The 21,490-nt window shown below is 43.8% G+C and overlaps 3 protein-coding genes across 3 annotated transcripts; 2 read left to right on the top strand and 1 right to left on the bottom strand.

Moving 5' to 3' along the window:
* Nucleotides 1–527: 527 nt before the first annotated feature.
* Nucleotides 528–3,044, top strand: gng13a (guanine nucleotide binding protein (G protein), gamma 13a). Its single transcript, XM_062387784.1, has 3 exons — nt 528–787; nt 2,383–2,490; nt 2,583–3,044. Exons 2-3 carry the CDS (start codon nt 2,393–2,395, stop codon nt 2,686–2,688), a joined length of 204 nt encoding a protein of 67 aa, XP_062243768.1. The 5' UTR covers nt 528–787; nt 2,383–2,392; the 3' UTR covers nt 2,689–3,044.
* Nucleotides 2,975–13,964, bottom strand: chtf18 (CTF18, chromosome transmission fidelity factor 18 homolog (S. cerevisiae)). The gene is made up of 22 exons (XM_062387785.1): nt 13,759–13,964; nt 13,144–13,221; nt 12,907–13,057; nt 12,585–12,774; nt 12,358–12,450; nt 11,854–11,906; nt 11,597–11,747; nt 11,232–11,459; nt 11,060–11,157; nt 10,825–10,948; nt 10,583–10,719; nt 10,381–10,474; nt 10,188–10,286; nt 9,970–10,100; nt 9,158–9,272; nt 8,839–9,063; nt 8,553–8,702; nt 8,130–8,260; nt 6,210–6,354; nt 5,974–6,075; nt 5,246–5,315; nt 2,975–3,265 (listed from the first exon to the last, which is right to left on the bottom strand). Exons 1-22 carry the CDS (start codon nt 13,844–13,846, stop codon nt 3,144–3,146), a joined length of 2,775 nt encoding a protein of 924 aa, XP_062243769.1. The 5' UTR covers nt 13,847–13,964; the 3' UTR covers nt 2,975–3,143.
* A 468-nt stretch (nt 13,965–14,432) lies between these two features.
* On the top strand, nt 14,433–16,953 carry LOC133953449 (E3 ubiquitin-protein ligase RBBP6-like). The gene is made up of 9 exons (XM_062387373.1): nt 14,433–14,598; nt 14,953–15,016; nt 15,188–15,227; nt 15,739–15,774; nt 15,892–15,980; nt 16,087–16,183; nt 16,294–16,424; nt 16,567–16,753; nt 16,867–16,953. Exons 1-9 carry the CDS (start codon nt 14,433–14,435, stop codon nt 16,951–16,953), a joined length of 897 nt encoding a protein of 298 aa, XP_062243357.1.
* The last annotated feature ends 4,537 nt before the right edge of the window (nt 16,954–21,490 follow it).

Genomic DNA, 21,490 nt, shown 5'->3' with positions numbered 1-21,490 from the left:
CTTAGATATGACTTGCACAGCTTTTTCTAGGGTTAAGGTCGAAGGCACAGGTCTGCACTCACTGAGTCTGGCTCTGCCTGATGTGGGACCTTTTGGGTTTCTCAATTGTAATGAAATCTAGTGTCTCGAGACTGTTTGTGATTTGACGTTATACAGATTTAATTAAAACGATATCAAAATGTTTTCCACCGATGAAAATATGATATAAGAGCAATAAACACTAAGATTTTGTAGAGAGAATTTCAAGAACATGAACCATATCAAGTGTGTTTCTCCCATTTAGTTTATTGTGTGTCCTGAACCTCACACTTCTCATCTTTCTGGAGGGTCGCTGCTGCGTAGTGACCTATTAACCCAGAAATCCTCCTCCTCTCCGGTCATCCCCGCGGGGAACGAACCCCCGACTCGTGGAGGTCGTCCTGGTTCTCCTGCTTCCTGCAGTTTTCCATGCAGGTGCGTCCCGGGCTGCAGCCGTCATTTGACTGTCAAACCAGGCGGCGGAGCTGCGTCCCTCCGCCCTGCGCATCCGGCATCCAGTCGCTATCAGAGAGGAGCGCAGGGGAGTGTCCTGCACCGCCGACACACACACACACACAACCTCCACCTCCTCCTCCTCTTCTTCCTCCTCTACATAACTGAAGCTGGGACTCATCCACCGGGAGAAACTCCACAGCGAATCACCCTCTCTCCGAGCGCTTCTCCTCGGCGGTTCGAGCCCAGTCTACGCCCTCCTTCCTCCGGCCGAGCACGGAATCGATCGGCGGTCCTCCCCCCGGTAGGCCTGACGGTAAGAGCGGTTGTTTTTATGGGGGGTGGGGGAAGTGTCGCTGTCGGTGCTTTCATCCACATTTCATCACGACACAGCAGCGCCGGGGCTGATCGTCTGTTACATCCCGCGGTGAGAATCTGTAATCGATCATGTTTCGACGGAAATGCGCTGTGATATAATGCGCGAGGAGACACCAGCGAGTGCAGAGTGATGGAGACTGATGTCACTTTGGAACCGTTCTACCACAAAGGCCCTGGCTTTTATCATGGAACATCTGGATGCTGGGAGACACACAGCTGGATGGATGCTGGTGGAGGAAACCGGCACCGGGAGGCCGACCTACTTAGATCCATTAAAGAGATGAAGAGGAGGAAGAGGGGGAGGAGGGGGGGGAAACAGTTTCCAATAGAGACGACTCAACTCTCCCCTGGGCCCTCTCTCTCCCTCTCTCTCCCTGCTGTAATGTGGCCTGTGGCAGGGTGGGGCAGCTTTTACAATAAATAGAAATAAGACACAGAGAAGGCAGCCTCAGATTTGTTGGGTTCTATTAAGGTTATTTTTAAGCATTTAACTTGTAAAAAGAAATATCATTCCCTCAAGTCCTGTAATTGAGTATAAATACCTTCAAATTGTACTTTTTTTTTTTACAGTTTTATCCCCACTACGTCCATTGGAAGGAAAGGGTACCCACATCTTTCAGTGTATAAATACATCCTGCATTGAAACTTCAGAATAATGTGTATTAAAAATACTGGATTAGTTACTGATCCATTTGCGTGCACATTCCCTTTATGTTGCAATCTGAATCAGACATAAAACTAGTAACTTAAATTATTTAAACGTGGTAAATTATAAATGTGATGGTATAAAATAGCAGAAAAATACACACAGTACCTAAGACTGCCCTTAAGTACAGTACCTACTTTCCTCCACTGGCTGCATTCTTCTAAAAGCTGTTTACGACAGAGCAAAATGTATATGTATAAATATTTGACACATGAAACAAGCTCTTGATGCATAGAACTAACAAATGTATAAGTGAGGCAAAGAGCTCTGCCCCCCCCCCCCCCGTTGTGTTCGATGCCAGTCAGTTTCAACTTTAAGAAATAAACTGGGGATCCCATTGTTTAAAGAACAGAATTTACCATAGGACGCTCAACTGTGCACATCAATTCTCCCTCTGCACATGTAGCTCTCTCTCTCATGGGGGGATGGGGGGATGGCAGAATTTACATGCTATCAGGGGGGATGGGGAGGAAGGGGGGGGGGGATGCCCTCCCCTAACCCTCTTATCTTTGAGTGTGGGACTGTGAGTTGGACCAAAACAAGGAGATAGAAGATGTAACCTTGGACTCCTGGAAAATATAGATTTTTATAGAAGATTACACACAGTTGCAGCCTTGGTGTACATTTACTTGAGATCCTGTGAGGAGATTTTTTGCAATCTGATGTTGATTCATTTAAAAGCCAAAAGGTGAAAAAGTTTAATAATTAACCTCCTGGCTGGATAACAGACATGAAAATGCTGTATTTTACTGTTCTTGTCCGTTATAAAGTAAAGATGATTAGACATATACTCAAGTAAGTGTGTACGTGTGTTTGTGTGTGTGCAGTAATATCATCATGGAGGAGTTTGACGTCCCACAGATGAGGAGAGAAGTGGAAAGCCTTCAGTATCAGCTGGCGATCAACAGAGAGAAATCCTCCATCACTGTTACCGAGTGAGTACCGACCCCCCCCAACCCACACACACACACGTCTGTAAGTGTGGAGTATCCGATTGGTGCTGACGCTGTGTGTGTTTGTCGTGCAGGCTGGTGAAGTGGATCGAGGGTTGTGTCTGTGAAGATCCGTTCCTCAACCCGGAGCTGATGAGAGCCAACCCCTGGGTGGAGAAGGGCAAGTGTGTGATCCTCTAATGGTCACACACGCCAACACACAAAATCACGGATGCATATAAACTTAAGAATCACGCACTCCCACAAAGTCATGCTGCACTAACTCACTCTCACACTCACTTACTCGCACACACACAAATACACACACATACAAACACACACATTATTGCTATTATCTTATTTATTTATTTGGAGACTCCTGAATGCTGTTAATTTATGTTTAGAATACTGTGTGTGTGTGTGCGTGCGTGCATGTGTGTGTGTGTGTACAGCACTGAGTAGCTCTTGTTTTGACGGACTGCTGAGAAATGTTCAACACCACGTTTTTATTGGCTCTTTACACTGTCAATCAAAAATAAAGACTGTTTTGAATTTAACAGATGGATTTTGGATTCATTCAAAAAGGTACATACAACAAAGGTCAAATAAAGAAAGTGTGTGTGTGTGTGTGTGTGTGTGATTGTAATGCCAGTGTGTTACAGTAGTTCTCTGATGTAAACATTTCGCCTGACAGCGTTGGACATGCCCTCGTTGAACCGGAACCACACGTCACTGTTTCCCACCGCGGCTCCCATCGCAAGAACCGGACATTTCTCCCCTAGAACAAGAAGAAAGAGCAATCAAAAAATTAATAATACACAACAGGGTTCATCAAAGGTAGAGAGGAGATTCCTCATGCTCCTCTCACACATCCTTGTGACTTTAGCTTGTGACATCAGTCATGTAATCTAATAGTTAACGGACCCGAAAGTGACTGATCACAAGTTTAACTTGGAGGAGACTCACTAGAGCACAAAGCTCCACCAAGGCTGAACAATCCTACACAGAAGAATACAGGAAGTCGACCAACAATCTGCACTGAATGGTTCAACCCATAGATCTCTACACCATTTCTTCATCACAATCCGGTCCATACTCTATTTCTGGAGAAATACCAGATCTCACAATGTTAAGAATAGTGATGATAAACATTTCTTGAATCCAAAACCTTTGATCAGAGTTCTTCCATTGCCCATCCTCCATCACTCCACCAAGTGTGGTGCAAATTGCTTCAAAACATTATCCAGAATCTTGCGGAAAAATGAAAAGCAGACAGACAAACACAACTGCCTTGGTCGAAGTAATAAGTCTTTAATCTACAGATACAACTAACTAACAACTGAGGTAACACGCTCATAACTAGAAGGGCCGCCTGAGAGCGCACATCTCTGCAATGGTTTGCACCCTATCTCACCACGAAAGTCTGTTTGATGTACTATGTTAAAGGATCATGTCTTCAATGGTCCTCAAACCTTTCCTTCCCTGATGCCTCATCCCAGAGCAACTACAGAGAGAAGTAGATCATCTGCAGCCCCTCGCTCTCACAGTGACGTCCAGGTATTCAGCAGGGGAATCAGGACACAGACAGGACTCAGCTGCTCTGACCTAAAAACAGCCTCAGCTCTGCTGCGACTCTCTCCCCTCGTTACCCTGCCGATCAATTACTGGGATGCATCATTTTCCAGAAGGTCAGTGATTTTAATGGGTCCCTGTTTAATTGCTGAATCCAGGCCTGCGTCACCACAGAGCAGCTTGAATCCCTGGTAGAGTCTGTAATCCTCACGTTGACTCAGTCTCTTAAACTTAATGTTAATGAACAGCAACAACTGGACGTCTATAACTTGATTAAAGGTGCATTCATAAAACTACAGCTACGGTGGAAATCGGCTTCAAAAAAAGATTTATACCAGATGTCATGCAGGAGGAGAAAAGGCAAATTAGGCAATTCAGTTTATTTACATCTAATGTAAATGCAAATTCTACATTTGTTTGTTTCCAAGGACAAAGAGCTACTGGCCAAACTATGGTCTCCACCTAAGAGGTTATGTTTCCACCTCTTTCCACATGTTGCTCTGTTTATAAGCAAAATTACACAAAAACAACTACACAGATTTCCACAAAACTAAGAAGAAGTCTGGGACATGGGCGATGGAAGAATCCTTAGCATTTTGGTGCAAATCAAGATAAAAGGGCAGAATCTTTTTTTATTTTCTGTAACATAGTTTTTCTGTATTTTTCTCTCTGGAAAAAATGGGAATTATAGCTATGAGTGAGTCGAATTTGGAGCAGATCAAGATCAAGTGATTTTCATACAGTTTCATCAGGGGACTGTTGAGCCTTGGTGCTCTTGTCAGGTTTATGTAGCTACAATGAATATAAGACTTTCTACTGATGGAAAAAATATTAAATTTTCAAAAATAACACATGAAGAATTCTTTTAATCCTGTTGGCTTTTGTCTAAATAAAGGACGGCGTCTGTAGATCAGGCCCAGTCACATCCTTTTTGTTGACAATAGAAATATGATACAACCCTTATTATGGTGGCAATGCTGCTGAAAGTCCAGATCTCGGCCTCAGAAGCTCTGACTTAGAAATGTTACATAACACACATCGCTCCTCACCTCCAGTATGTTTGGACCTCATGCTGCTCGAGGCATTTCCCGCCCCCCCCCCCCCCCCCCCCCCCAAACAGCCCCATGCTCTCAGAGGGTTGGGTTAAACAAAGCTTCACTAATGTCACAGGGAGCGCTCTCAGTACCTGTGTCTGAGGAAAGCTGGGTTCTCTGAGGTTTGGGGGCGATGGTGCGACCGAAGAAATCCACCTCCGGCTGCGGGACACAAACAGAGTGAAGAAGAGGATGAAGACTTTCCACAGGAAGTTCAACACTGTCCTCAATAACAAAGAGCAAACACAGGCTCACGTTCTCATTAGCCTATTTTCCCAGTTTCATCATTGGGGACCATAACCCAGTGACTTCTCATTATCCTCATTCCTGCCCCCTAGAGGTTTGTCTCTTCATCACTGAGCTATTATAACACTACAGCTCATTCCACCAGACAGATGTTCAGGGAGAACAGCTGGCTGCAGTTCCTCTCTGGCTCCACCTACAGGTTTTGATTTTTCATGGCCAGGGATCTGGGTCCTGACCATAGGTCCTGACCTGGTCCTGACACTTCTACAGTACCGTTCAGACGCGGTATTAACATCTGTCCTGAGAGATCCACTCACAAGTGGACAGATCTAAATTCATCAATTCATAATTTAGACCATATTTGAAGCCTAACAATCAGATTATTGAATTTTACTCCTTTCTTAGACTAAAAGAATGTGGTCACATGTATCCCAGACATCCTCGGAATGCGAGTGATTGGGTGTTGTTACATCTGGTCTTCGAGCTACATATGTTAATGCCAGGTCGGAACAGGGTCAAAGGGGAAACCAGTTGGACACTGTTTGTGTGTGTGTTTGTGTGTGTTTAAACTCACCCTGATCTCCACTGTGGTCTGTTTGACAATGGTCTCCAGCCTCTGCTGATGGTTACTGGTTGATGTTTGACCAACACTCTTTTTTTCTTCCTTTTTCTGCGGCTGACAGTCACAGTGGATTATAAATACATTAGATTATTAACACACACGTGGCCTGATTGTGTACAGGCTGTGCTGCAGATACAACAAAACCCGAAATCTCTTGGCTAAAGCGTGTTGTGTGTTTGATGTCTCACCGCTGCAGGGTTTCGCTGCATCATCAGTTGCTCAGCCCTCCTCATCTTCTCTTGCTCCATCTCCCGGCTGATGGTTTGTTTGGCCTGATAAGTCAGCTGGCGATGTGGTGGCAGGCCTGGAAATCTCACAACCTCCTCAACACGCCTGCAAACACACACACACACACCCACTAAAGAAATAGCTCTACACAAACAAGAGTCACACACAGTTTATACATCAATACTTGAATCGTTCGTGACGCAGCTGACCCAGAGGTGAACCCTGTTAGAATAATAAAACGCTTTTGTGCCATTGTTGATGATTTTTTTTATGATAAAACCCTGAATCTGCAGCATCTAAAACCTTAATCCTCTTAACACTGATCTCCATCTAGCACACACACAGACACACACAATCTCAACTCTTGCTCACATCAATGTCTCATGGAGCTAAAACTTATAAGATAAAACCAGTCTGTGCGACTAAAAGCTATTTATTGCATCACTATTAAATAATGATGCTGTTATACTTTGCAAACTCTGATGAAAGAGCTAGTTGGCTAAAACTCTCCTGGAACATGGCTGTGTGATATGACTACATATATTAGGCTCCATTGTTTATTCCACTCTGACGCATTCACACTCTTTACATATTTTCACATCATGTGAACAAAGCTTTGTCTTCGGCTCAGAGGCCGACAGGTGCATTTTCATGAGGGCACCACAAACAAGCAAGGAGGAGAGGGGCTCTGTCAGTCTAACAGTATGTTTGGTATTTATATTTTTGATCATATTAACAGTTTAGTTTGCAATATCTCTATATTAATATCTATTTTATATAGAGTGTGTTGATTATATTATAAGAAATAGGCCTCTGCACATGGTTAGTTTGTTTAAATTATAATTTTACATAAAATGTGGATATTTATGTAGATATGCATCATTATATTGGGATATGAAACTTTGGTCATATTACACGCCTTAGCCTTTTACATATCACGTTAAACACTTCACACTGTCCAGCCAATATTCAGTAGTTTAACCTCTGACAAAGACATTTATCTGTTTAGCTGTTAGAGACGTAAACACAAGAAGTCGTCATCTGCAGAATCCGGTGAACTAAAGAGAAAAAGGGTTTTACACTACAAACAAACCCTGGTTCAGTTTGATCCGGACTATGACCATCTCCTGGTTGGACCAAAGTTTGGTCCAGTGGTCTAAACCGTGGCTCGAGGCACCTGTGATCTCGGTTGGGTGGAGTCCAACCAATCAACAAGAGCATCTAATTAAATCAACCCTCTGGGACTGGGCGTATCCACTTTACCCATGAGGCCTCAGAGAGTGTTGTTGTGGTGAGCGAGTGACGGCAGGTAAAGGAAGGTGTAGATCAGGAGAAGCACCAGCAGAGCTAACACCAGAGGCAGGCCCCAGTCGTTGGTGACCAGCACGTTGTCACAGCGAGCCTGCAGGAAGGAACCACCCCGGACATTCCGCTGCTCCACGACCTGTGACGGCATAGCTGAGGGGACCGACTACTTATCCCATTCACCGGAGTCTCCGCTGTCCTCAAAAAAAAAAGATCCAAATAAACGGTGCTCGCTCTTTCCAGTTCTGTCCTCTGGTTCAATATTCCTCTGTTCTGTTGATGTTGTCCAGCTTTTTTCAACAGCTATTTCATCCTCGCAGTCATTTGACCCGTTTGTCCATCCACCTGCATCCACCCAACTGGTGAGTCTTTGCAGTTCGCCACCTGGCTCCCACACCACCACACACAAACACTAGGTGCTAAGGGGATTATTATTTTCTAAGCCTACATGCAGAGACCCACAGTGTGGACAAGAGAAGTGACCTTCAGCATCCCAGGAACACGTATCTGATCCACATGTGTCCACATGCATGACACAGCGGGATAGAGGTGAGTCTGTGTGTGTTAGTACTTACGGCTCCAGCACGTATGTGTACTGGCCCTCAGGCGTACGGTCCTGCCTGTAGGAGAGGTTGTAGGCCAACATGGTGTTGATCAGCTCCCGCATCTGCTCCTTCTCTCTGCTGCTGAACAGCTGAGGATTCACCTGGATGAAAAAACAGGACGTGAGATCAGCCAGAGTCACCGACAAGTTTACTGTAACTGACGTTATCAGTGATGGTTTCCTCCATTCCTTTAAATCCAGAGCCATAGAAAAAATAAATGAACATGGTTTAGAGTCTAGGTATATATGGCTTTGTTTTATTCGCAATGAAATTCTATATCATAATGTGTTTTCTCTCTGGTCCACATGTGGTTATTAGACTCTGGGCGAATTTCCACTCACTATATATACATACAGACACATATGAAGGCATTCTGATATTGTTTATACTTACAGGCCGTAGTTTTGGACTGATGATGTTGAGGAGCAGCGTGAGAATGTCCAGAGACAGACTGAGGTGGCTGATCCTGGTTCTGATGGATGGTGGGATATCAGCCAACATGGAGGACAAGGCGTTCCTACTGGCGAGGAGACGGGTGGTGGCCTGTAGAGGACACAACAAGGACTCAGGGATGACGTACCTGCTTAAAGGACGTCCTGTACTTTTGTTTTCGTTTGGGTCCTTATGTTATTTGTCACACAGATCCACAATGGAGTGTGTAGTTGATCAGTAACCGTACCTCGTACTGGCTGTGGGGATAACTGATGCGGGGCACGTGCGTGTTGGCGAACAGGAAGTGGAACGTGACGGACAGGAAGGGCAGGTATCTCATCAGGGAGAAGTTCTGGTTGTGCAGAATCTGTTGGTTTAACCGGTCTGAGAACGAGAGCCAATCCAGAGCCTCGCACACACCGTCCATGTTGGGGTCCCTCACGCGCATGGACAGATAATTATCATACAGACCCTGAGAGAAAGGACAGACGTGAGTAAAGCGTGGGCCTATTTTTTTGGTTCTTTTCTGAATACTAGGATGTCAGATAAAATAATTTGGTCTTTACCTGAGAAACCTTCTCATACTCTCCACTGGATGAAGACAAGTGTAGAATGTGCTGAAACCTCTGAGCTCCCACTCCTGGGCCTGGTGTCCCGTCAAACCCTTCCCCAATGCGTTTCCTTAAAGGACAAATCAGGACAAGTGACCAACATCTACTTAATGAGGGACAAAAAAGACAAATAAAAAGTTTCTAGTTCTGAATATGCTTCAGTTTCTGCATGTTAATCTACCATCTGTTTAATGTTCCCACGGACCAAAGAACAAAAGCTATAAATAAAACCAGCAGGGATCATAAAAGCTTAGAACTACTGTATTTACCAAGGGATTGATATTTGTATCATTGGTACATTCCAGCTGTTTTAAAAAGTAAATCCCAATATCAAATGTGATCTTATATAATCAAGCAGAAAAATAAGAACTTGAGGGATGAAGGGAAAGGTGGACTTATAAAAAAACACTATTTAAGGTCCACATATTTTGCATAAGATCAGCGGTCTGCAAAAAAGGACTTAAATTACTTAAACGACTTTTGTGAAAAGCATTTTACATGAAAAGACACTATATGAAATATAAATATCATTGAAAATTAAATCAATACTTTTTAAAGATTGACAAATTCTGTTTCTAATTTCACTATTGAAGTCCACAGTAAATGGTAACTTAGTCATAGGTCCCACTTTGCCTCATTTAACATCTTTGGCCACAGTGAATATGGTTGTTAATAAATAAATAAAGAAGGTCTCTGCATCCAGTACATACAGCAAAATGATTTCATGATGAACTCACACACTTAGACAGGAGGACAAATAATGGTACCGTTTTGTTCGTGGTAACTGGAAGATCTCCTGCCACAGATGGAACAAGCCTTTGTTCTGATCCTTCTGTCCCACAGAGACACACTGGATCGTCTTGGTGTTGACCTGCTTGTGGCCACGGCCGTGGAGGAACTGCTCAGATACAAACATTTAAATCACAGTTACCATTAGACAGAGGCTCACCTACATCTAGTCCCTCCTTCAAGTGCTGCCACCCACCTGCAGTGTGTTGATGCAAGACCTGATGTCGTTGTCTGTCTTCTCACACAGGGAAATCAGAGTGCCTGTGTCCGTCTTCATTCCCTGATGGAGAGAAATCTGCCAAGAAGGAAAAAAACTGTCTTGATACACCAAAGTTCAGCGTTGGTGTGGCTCCGTGTCTTCCTGTGTGTGTTTGTGTGTGTGTGCTGACCTCAGTCAGTCTCTGTGCAAGGCGGGAAGGCTGAGTCTGAGGGAAAGCCAGGAGGAAGGCCTGCAGCCTGAGAGGCCGGAGCGCTGGAACATAACTAACAGGAAACAGAGGCCATCAGAAAAAAAGCTGGAAGAAATGTTATAAGTCACACATGTAGTGAATTTTTTTTTATGCTGTTATTGAACGCCACAGTCTCCCTTACAGGTCGTTACAGATGCAGATGATTGGTCGAAGCAGGATGGACTCCTTCTTCTTTTTCTTCTTCGCAGTCTCTGTTCCGCTCTCGCCGCCATGTCCGTCTTTCCTGTTCAGAGTTGCTAACAGAATGCTGATGGCAGCCTGTCGAGCACCACAGATTAAACACAGGAATATATCAAGACATTATGCAGATTTGAACCACATTATGATTATTATCATGTTAGTTTACTGGTGCCCTGAACGTACCGCCGGCGCTCCATCAATCTCATCAATAATGAGACAGTTTGGTCTCTCGTTGCCTCCCAGCACGGACTTCATCTGCGTCGCGGTGTCGATGCGTTTCTGGAAAACCTCTGCACTACGGTCATCACTGTAAAAACATGAACCGTCCCACCGGAGTCACTACGGGAGGATTCCTCTGGAGCTGATTCTCGTTCATTTACTTGTATCATGAGGTGAAGTGTAGATTTTGTTTTCTAACCTGGCATTGATTTCCACGACATTGTATCCAGCGTGTTTGGCGATAACATGAGCCAGGGTGGTCTTCCCCAAACCTGGAGGCCCGGACAACAATGTTACCTAGAGAGGGACAAAGAGAAATTAGTTATTTTATATCAACTAAAGGTTATTCGACTGACATGCAGATGTTCCACCTTGTATTTGGGTCGTTTGTACTGATCCAGTTCCGCCTCCAGTATCTCCTCAGTCATCTCTATCTTGGTCTTGAAGCGAATTGGATTCGGGTTGCCTTGGTTGGGTTTGAACGAGTACTGTTGTTGGGCAGGCTGTCTTTCAGGGCGGACAGGGCGGGACTTCCTCTCTCTTCCAAACACAACAGTGTCCCAAAGTTTCAGCCACTTGAGCAGACAGCGGTTGGTAAACTGCAACAAAAAGCAATCGCACACATCTGGTGTTATAGCAGTGTCCAGGAAAAGACTTGGATTTATACGTAAAAGAGCACTTTCTTGTTTTTTCTTACAAACACAGACGTGCTCTGCTGTACAGAAACACGACTTACATCATCACTGAGTAGCTCTGTGTAGTGTCGGGGAGAAAATCTGTCGACCCAGAGACGCGACCTTCGACCTTCTGTGTCATTAGGATCTTCAGGATCTTCATGATCTTCATCTCCTCGGCTCTCAGACTCAACAAGCCCATCGTTCACACGGCTGTAATTGGACATAAACAGCAGAGAGAGCATGAATTCATATTCACCATGTTTGCATGTGTGTATAAATTAGATAAAAGAGGAGGGGGGGGGGGGGGGGGGGTTACCTGGCAAGCAGCTCTGTGAGGCGCTGAGATTCCAACACAACCTGCTGATGGCGCTGTGAGATTAAAAACAGAGGAGAACAACTATAGAAGTGAATTTTTCTATCTAAATGATAGAATTACATTGAACAGGCAGATGATTGGATAAAGCAAATTAATTATTGTATACAGATGTTTTGATCTCAAAAAGAAAACAGACATTAGATTAAAACCTCTTTTTCAAATTTATTACAAATAGATTAATACATTTTGTTTCAATTATTACTGTAAAATTCAATAACATTTACTTAAGAGAAGATAGGCTTTGTGTCTTCATTGTTTTTTATCCGATGACTTCAACCTTTTAAAAAATTTGCTTTATTAGGAAGCAGATAAACTCAGGTTTAACTGAAAATATTGTATTATTCACCTTTCGCAACTGTGACCAATGAGAATCAACGGTGTGGTGTGGTGCGGTGCAAAGTCCTTCACAATTAATACACATACAACAGCCACTGCATTACTCACCCTCTCAGCTTCTTCCTCTCTCAGCACCCTTAATGGCACTGCCAGCAGCCCCAGTGCACCCTGGGAGTTTGGTGCCACTCTGGTATCCACTACCTGGAGAAGCACACAGGTGAGATATCAGTATACACTATACCCCGAGGTTGGTAGGAGTAAGTCAGTGCTTCAAAACAAGGTACTATGACGGGTCTGTGTGTAACTGCGTTTGTGTGATTGCTGGGGAATTTAACCTTTGTCCCTAATTCTTCTTTCTGTCTGAGGTAAACCCGACTCCCCGACGAGTCCGTCACACTGATGTACTCTCCATCTAACGGAGGTCGCTTCAGCACACACAGAGAAGCTGGCACCACTGTAGGAGGTCGCCAGGGCGTCTCTGGGATCGCATCAAAGCCACTGATGTCCAACACAGCAGGAGTAGACCTAGAAAACAGACACAGTTTAGAAGATTCCAATCGGCAAAGTTATGTTTTTAAATTGCTTTCAACAACCATTACTCTATTCGACTGCTAGTTGCTATTTCCATTCCCGATCTTCATCATCCCTCTCTCCTACCTGAAGGGGCGAGGTGGTTCATACTGCTCTGGAGAGGATGGGGGTGTGACGTCAGCATTCTGCGATGGGACTTTGTTCTCTTGAGTTGGTGATTTGCTGAAAAGCCGCTTGACCACACCCTGTTCCTGCTTCTGCCGTTTCGCCTGTGGAGCTAAAAGGACAAAATCAGATTTAAAGTACAAACTACTAGTGACAATAACAAAGAAAACCCTGGGCACACAGCAGGAGTCCACTCACACTCCAGCAGTTGGTCTATGTCTGAAATGTCGTCTCCTTTAGCCCGAGTCTGATGTCCGTCCGCCTTGGGAGCTTCGTCTGAGACATTAACAGACAATTTGTATAATGATTATTACTGCTGGAAATGATCAGCTGATGAAACACTAACAACAAAACTAACAAGTTTGAGAACATTTGCAGTTTCCAGCTTTCCCTGTGTGAAAATGTGCTGTTTTTAATATGTCTGAGTAATTCGGATGCATTCACTTAGGATCAGGGACATTTTTCCCACAATACACAGTCATTACTGTCATGGAGGCTATGTTTGCATTGCGGTTTGTGTTTTAGCAGGATTATGCAAAAACTACTGAAAAGATTGTAGCGAAACTTTCTCTAACATTGTGAGATTTTGTGTTTTGTTTGTGTGACTTGATATGAGTTGTGTGTGATGGAGATAAACCAATAAAGTCACGTTTCTTAACTAAGATGAACAGCTGCTCAGTTGTGTATTGATTGTTAACTGCTGAGGATGTGCACAAAGAACCTAAAACGAGTTAATGAGAAATAATGACGTATTTGTTTACAGAACACGTCACCTCCAGTTTAAGTTCAAGTTTAAGTCTGTTGGGGACTCACCCTCCATCTGAGCCAGAACCTCCAGCTCGTCCGCGAACTGGTCCTCGAATTCATCCTGGATCTCGAACAGTTCGTCATATTCGTCCATGTTAAACCCACGTTGAGAGACACTCTGGTTCTACACAAGTCTCAAGACAAACGCACTATTTACTCAAATTAAATAAAAAGTCCATCGGCTGCCTGAGATGGTTTCACGGTGCAGATTTCCCGGCAATTTTTTTGTTGTGAAGTTTAACTTCCGGGTTACAGATTTATTTTCTTCTTCTTCTCGTAAAAATGAAACATCGAATGACGCTCATTATCGCCCCCAGCTGGTGTGGAAGGGGACTACAGATTTTAAATAAAAACAATGTGGCAGCAAAGCCACTGCCTTTAATCTTTGTAACAACTAATGAAGTTGACTTAGAAGTGTGGCAGAAAATCAGCAGCAGTTTCTGTCTTGACCTATCAGTTGCAGTTTCTGTTGACACCGAAATACCTTCTACGAGCTGCTGGCCACGATTTGGACTTGCCGTTAATGATTTTTTCCCCAATCTGCCTTGGTTTGGCTCCAGTTCCATCCTGCACCATTTTGTTGAAACAGCGAGGAGGATTCTGTGGATTTAAATTGAATTAACTGAACACGTAACACCTTGTTTTTATTCCCCCCCCCCGTGCTTGATTGACCTGTGAAAATGCCGTTAGTTGACTATAGGTTTTTTGCACGACCGGAATACAGCACAGTCACTTTTGATGGGTTGTATATCACCCTCAGCGAGCTCAAAAAGCAGATTATGGGCCGGGAGAGCCTCGAGGCCACAGACTGGGACCTGCAGATCACAAATGCGCAGACTTGTGAAAGTAAGTTGTCAACTGACGCCTTCACTCATGTGTGACACATCTGTCAGACATTATTTTTAGAGGGTTACCGTAAATGTTCTTTTCAAATGGCAATAACTTAGCCTTCTGTTAATTAATTGTTTAATGGGTTTTGTCTAAAGAAACTAACAACTATCTCCTGAGCCTTATTGCTTAACACTTTTTATATATCCAATATATATATATGAATAAATAAGTTTAATCAATGTCTTTGCAAACCCACTTCATGCATCTGTTTACTTACAAAGGCATTTCAGCTCTATTGAGTGAATTGTGGAGTCATTGTTAGATTGTTGTGTTTTTGTTTTCTAATGATTTGTTGCTTGTGTTTTGTAGTATATACCGATGATGAAGCCCACATCCCGGGACTCTCCTCCGTGATTGTAAAGACGTTCATTGCGTATGTATTAAGTTATTACTGGTTTAATGATGAATCAGTAAAGTCCCTGATTATTTTTAAGTCCCTGGTTTGTTTATATTAGATTTCCTAATTATACTTGTTAAATTGATCCTGTAGTCGGTCACAATGTTGGTAACTGATGGTTTCTTTTTGTCCTGTGTGTTTTTGCAGAAATCGTATTTCCAAAGCTGCAGTTATATCGCCTACACCGGTATGTAAAAACAACACTCTGTCTTCCTCCTCCTCTCACCTCTCACTCTCTTCTCCTCTTAATGGCTTTAGTCACATGTCTCAAAAACATTCTGTCAACAATGATCGAGCTCTGTGTACTTATTGTGATAATATTGCCTTTTGTATACTAGCTGTAAATGATTTTAAAGGGATTTTACATTGACATAAATATATAATTATATAGTAGTTGTTTAATGGATCTTTAAAATTAAATTAAGCTTTGTTATAATGAAGCAACTCTGAAAAGGTCCCAGCTCTAGATGGGTCTGTTAACCTTTTCTGGATTGTAACACAAAGCCGTGGTTTAAATTCTCACTCTTATATACCTAAGCATTATCTCCTGGACTTTCAGTACTCGACAAACACCTTGACTTAAATGGCGTGAGGGACTGGACACAGATGTGGTGGGGAACTATCTGGGCTCTTATCTTCCACTGTGTATCCTATGTTGTGTTAACACCTGTATTATCTGTACTCTGATTCTCCTGCAGACGGATGCTCCTCTGTCGATCGCACAACTCGCCAAGGTAACGTATCTGCACATGCCGGCTGAACTGCAAGAAAAAGTTTATGAAGTTGAAACGATTTGTCCCCGTTTTTATTTCATGCTGTTGAAGTCCTACTTTTGTCTTACGTCTATTCAGATGTCTAACCTGGTCGACGCAAATGCATCAGAGGATGACAAGATCGAAGCCATGAAGTTGCAGTCAAACTTTTACTATGCATCGATAAAGTTAGTACACAAACGTTTGTCTCTTTTATTTGCCTGAAGTCGTATAATGTGAATATGAACAACATTCACTTGTAGTTAGAAAAATAAAATTTGCTTGTCTCTCTAGTTATCCCAAGAAAGCAGTTGGATCTCCACCCGCTAACTATATCTGTTATCGGTGTGGAAAGGCTGGTCATTACGTTCGACAGTGCCCCATGCTGTTGGTAAGGATCCTGTATAATTTCATTTCATTCTCTGTGAAGTTAATTGTTACTACATCGCTGTGGTGATGTTAGATTTTAAATGAGTATGATGTTATTCTCTTATTCTCAAGAGTGTGGAGGGACCTAAACCAGTCAGGATTAGTGAGGGGATTCCTCAGAGTTTCATGGTGAAAGCAGATCCTGGAACCAAAGGAGCCATGTTAACCAGCACTGGAGAATATGCAATACCTGCAATAGATTCGTAAGTGAAGGATGTCCATTAATACACAGTATTTACCTCCTCCTCCTCCAAGAAAACTTATACTAGAATTAACTAGCGTCATATGTATCTTTTCATTTGATGTCATCTGTGGTTTTTAAGGCCTATGAATGTGTCCATACAGGGAAGCGTACACACAAGGAAAGAAGGCGCACCCCCCCTTTGTTCCACATGACCAGTCATCACATGAGAACGATTCAGGCCCAATCCCTCAGGAACTCATGTGTCCAATCTGCAACGACGTGATGACAGACGCAGTAGTTATACCCTGCTGCGGATACAGTTACTGCGAAATTTGTAAGTTCTTTCTCGTAACATAGATTAGTAATAAAAATTTGTCCTGGGCTAAGTTTCATTGTTTTCAGCATGTTAATTTGTTGGGCAACTGGATCATAACTATGAACTAATGACTGTTTGTTTCCAGGTATCCGGATGGCCTTACTGCACCCATGCCAACATGCAGATGTTTCACCCGATGCTCTCACTCCCAACAACTTTCTTCGACAGGTAACCCATTTCAAAAACACATGCCCTTTGCTGTATGTCATATTGGTTTGATTAAAGGTGTTAAGCAAATATTTTTCTTTCTCAGCTTGTGAATATCTACAAGAATGAAACATCAAACACCAAACTCGTACGTCAGCAGGCCCAACAGGCAGCGCGGCCTCCGCCTCGCCTCCAGTTCTCCATACAGCAGGACCCACTGCTGGCCAATGTCACTCACCCACCCCCTGCAAACGTACCCACTGGTGCACCTCAAACACAGGTTCAGCCCCCTGCACCCTCTCCTCCTACTCCTGTTCCTGCTCCTGTTTCTACTGCTGCGACTGCCACTACTGCTGCGACTGCTACTGCTGCTGCTCCTATTCCTCCTCATGCTGCTGCTGTCGAAGGTCAAGATGTTTCACCAGCTCCGGCACCTGTCGCTGACCAACATTCTCCCATGCACTCTACCGGCCAGGGCGAACCACCCCCACCTGGGTAAGTTTAGCCCCCTATAGTTTGTACAATTACATGGAATCACCCACTCAACATGTGATGTCTGAAGTAAAGGGCCATTGCAACTCGTCTCAATGTGTCTGCTTGTTTGTTTCAGTGAAATGGATCCAGAACCTACTGTGAGACGAAGCCCAGAAAGAAACCCAGAGATTGGACCACATGTGAGTCCCCTCGGATGACCTGATAATAATGTGTCTGTCATGGAGCTCAACAGAGTTAAAAATCCCTTGATTTTCTTAATACCGATTTCGATTATCACCCATTTTATTTTTACAATCCAAGGTAGACTCACCACAAGTTTGTGAAACGATGTTATAAGCTCCTGCAAAAGCCAAAAGTCATTATGATAGCAACTGCATTTTAAGAAAAACTGTTTTATTTACACAATCCCACAATCAATTCTAAAAGTGGGCCTTCACTGTTGTGCTCCATTATTGGAGTCATTAACTTACTTAGGTGCATCCTTACCAGACACCTGTACATCCATGAGAACTGGAATAGTTCCTGACTCTCACCCTAACCCTAACTCTGAAAGGTAACTAAAAATCTTCCACTGATTTCTTCCGCAGGGCTACCATTTATCATACCTGTACCTGCCCCCACCACAGTCCTACCCTCCTCCCTACACCTCTGGCTTTATACCTCTTCCTCCATTCGGTTACCCGCCCCAGCCAACATATGCCCCTGGACCACCGGGGCTCAACCCTCCCTGGATCCCCCCTGGTGTCCAGCCCCCTCTACCCCACCTTGGACCCCGCTTCTTTCAGCCCCCCCTCTCCAAGAAACATTGCTACAGACGAAGGAACCGACAGAACAAGTGAGTAGTTTCTTTTTGTTTTGAGTCGTCCTACAGCTACACTAGCTAATCATTTTGGGATTGACACACATTAACATTACTTGGCGGGATTATGATGATTTCAATATGATAAAGTAATTTTGAATGTTTGACTCTTCTTGTCTTTGTATTCATCTAGTTCAAGATCTAGATCCACGTCTTACTCTTGTTCCCCGAGTCCATCCCGCTTCCCTTCACGCTCCCATGGGCGGTCTTATCCACGCTCCCCTTATTCCAGGCACAAAGGACGCTGTTACAGGCGTTCACGGTCAAGGTCCCACTCACCCTTGCGGCTTCCTGCTCCCTTCCGGGCCGGACCCTGGGAGGTAGCAGAAGTACCAGCACCCTTCAGGTCCCGGTCTCGCTCCCCTGGTGGACAGAAGCCACCTCCTCGGGGACGTCCACCGTATGAACTAAAGGGACCAAGTCCTGGAGGCCATGATCGCTGGGAGAGAGAAAGGTATCGACAATGGGAAAAGGAGTACACCGACTTGTACAACAAATACTACAAAGATTCCAACAACCAAAATCCCTCACTACATCACAGAGGTCGCGGCAGCAGAGACAGAGAGAGGGACAGAATGTCTCGGTTACCCAGAGATTACTCCCCCCAGGGGAGAGGAAGAAGAGGTAGAGACGAGAGAGGTGCTCCCCCTCAGCATCCTCCATCCTCCTCATCATCAGGAACTAAGTCCAGCTCAAAAGTCCTTAAAACAAAGAAAGTAAACAAGAAGAGGCCCAGGGAGGAACCTGAGCCATCACACCATTCAGCAGACAGGGATGGTGCTACTCCCCTCAGAGATGAACCGATGGAAATAACGTATCCAAGACCCAGTCTGATAAGACCAGGAAAGAAAAGGCTCAGAAAGTGAAGCCTCAAGTGAGGACAGAGGCTGTGAAGGCAAAGGTCTGTCCTCCCAGACCCTTACCTACCATCACTGCTCCCTCTCGTGTCCCAGCGGGGAAAGATGGTGAAGGGTCTGTTGTGAAGAGCAAACAAAGGATCAGTCGAAAGCTCAGCCTATCACCTGTTGTGTACATGTAAAAGAGTGTGTTTTCACCTAAAGTGAAGACAGAGGCTGTGAAGGCAGAGAACGACAAGGTGTGTTTTGTATAGCTCATAGATGTAAGTTCGTGAATGTTCATATTTTTTGAAAAAGTTGTGTGCATAGATGGACAACTTGCATATGTCACTGCATCCATGTGATTTGTTACTATAATAAAGGCAAAATAACCAACATGAAGTTTGGATTTGATTGTGGTTTATTCCATGTGCAGATAATTGACTCATTCTATCCAAGGCGTCTTTGTTGTTTCTGTTTGGGGGATGAACTGTCGCTCCTGAAAGAAAAGTCGATGACACAGGCTGACAACACAAACACAAACTGTCAAAGTGCCTACCCCACCCCACTGTCTAAGTGCCCCTGAGCAAGGCACCTTACTCCCCTAACACCTGCTCCCCGGGGCGCCGTGCATGGCTGCCCACTGCTCTGTGTGTCCTCCTGTGTTCACCAGAGGGGTCATAGCAGAAAACAAATTTCCCTCCTTGCATGTCGTGTGTGTGTGCATGTGTGCATGTGTGTGGAACAATAAACGTATCTTAACTTATCTTACCTTTACAGTTCTTTATCAGTTACTTTAGCTTTACATTCAATAAATTCTTCCCATGGTCTCAGACCGGCTGAACTGTGTCCACACTGTATCCGCCCAAAAGATTAAAGTGTCAATTTATCGTTGAAAAACACCTTCTGCCACACGTCCTTACACTGTGTGCACAATTATTAGGCAAGTGAGTATTTTGACCATATTATCATTTTTATGCATATTTTCCAACTCCAAGCTGTATAAACTTGAAGGCCTATTGGATTTAAGTATATGAGGTGATGTGTATTTGTGAAATGAGGGAGTGTGTGGCCTGAGGAGATCAACACCCTATATCAAGGTGTGCATTATTAGGCAGCTTCTTTTCCTCTGGATAAACGGGTCAAAAAAAGAGTTTTAATTAAAAATCTTTCAGAGGGATGCAGCACTCTCGAAATTGTTACAATATTGGGACGTGATCACAGAACCATCAAATGTTTTGTTGCAAATAGTCAACAGGGTCACACGAAATGTGTTGAGAAAAAAAGACGCAAATTAAATTCCAGAAGAATTAAACGTCAAGCTACCAGGAACCCCTTATCCTCCAGTGCTGTCATATTCCAGAACTGGAACCAACCTGGAGTGGCCAGAAGTAGAAGGTGCTCAGTGCACAGTGACATGGCCAAGGTGAGGAAGGCTGAAACCCCACCACCACTGAACAAGACACATAAGTTGAAACTTCAAGACTGGGCCAAGAAATATCTGAAGACAATTTTCAAATGTTTTATGGACTGATGAAAAGAGAGTGACTCTTGACAGAGCAGATGGATGGGCCCGTGCCTGGATCAGTAACAGGCACACAGTTACACTTCGACTAAGATGCAAGCAAGTGGGGGTACTGGTATGGGCTTTAACTATTAAAGATGAGCTAGATGGACCTTTTTCGTGGTTGAAGATTGACTCAAAATCATTTCCCAAACCTACTGCCAGTTTTTAGAAGACACTTTCTTCAAGCAGTGTTTACAGTGTTTTTAATGTCCCTAATTACCTCAAAACCACAGTTGGACTTTTTTGATATGTTACACAGAAAGAGTATTTGTCAGCACGAGTGTGTTACTGTGGAAGTGGAAGCGTGCATTGTGTTTGTGTGGTTTTTTTTTCACTAAAGCCTGGAGAAACAGAGACATTGAAAACAGGAAATGTGATTATTTCTCATGAACAGAGCCACGTGGTAAAGATGTGAACGGCTGTTTAACACACATTATTACTCAGCCACTCGTTGGTTATATAGATGGGTGCTATGGTTTTCAATCACGTGTACGATAATGAACGAAACACCACAGAAATCCACACCAATCCCATTGCTGTCACACTGCCTGCAAATTCTCCTCCTGTGTGTCTGTGCAGGATATCTGTACAATCTACAGGAGTGTGAGGCAATCCGTTAACACATTAATAAACAACATAATCAATTAAAATGATGATTGAAAGAGAGAACGAAACAAATAAGAGACAATATATTCTTTATTTTCTTCTTCTCAAAGTGGACGAGCACACAGGACGTTGAATATATTACATCGACGTGTGAACGGTCCAATCGCGAAGCAGAAGAGAGCTTCAAGAGAGGCGGTGG

The sequence above is a fragment of the Platichthys flesus genome, chromosome 5, assembly GCF_949316205.1.
Source record: "Platichthys flesus chromosome 5, fPlaFle2.1, whole genome shotgun sequence".
Classification (NCBI taxonomy): domain Eukaryota; kingdom Metazoa; phylum Chordata; class Actinopteri; order Pleuronectiformes; family Pleuronectidae; genus Platichthys; species Platichthys flesus.
Note: the sequence above shows the minus strand (reverse complement) of the source record. Positions and strands in the feature narration are given on the sequence as shown.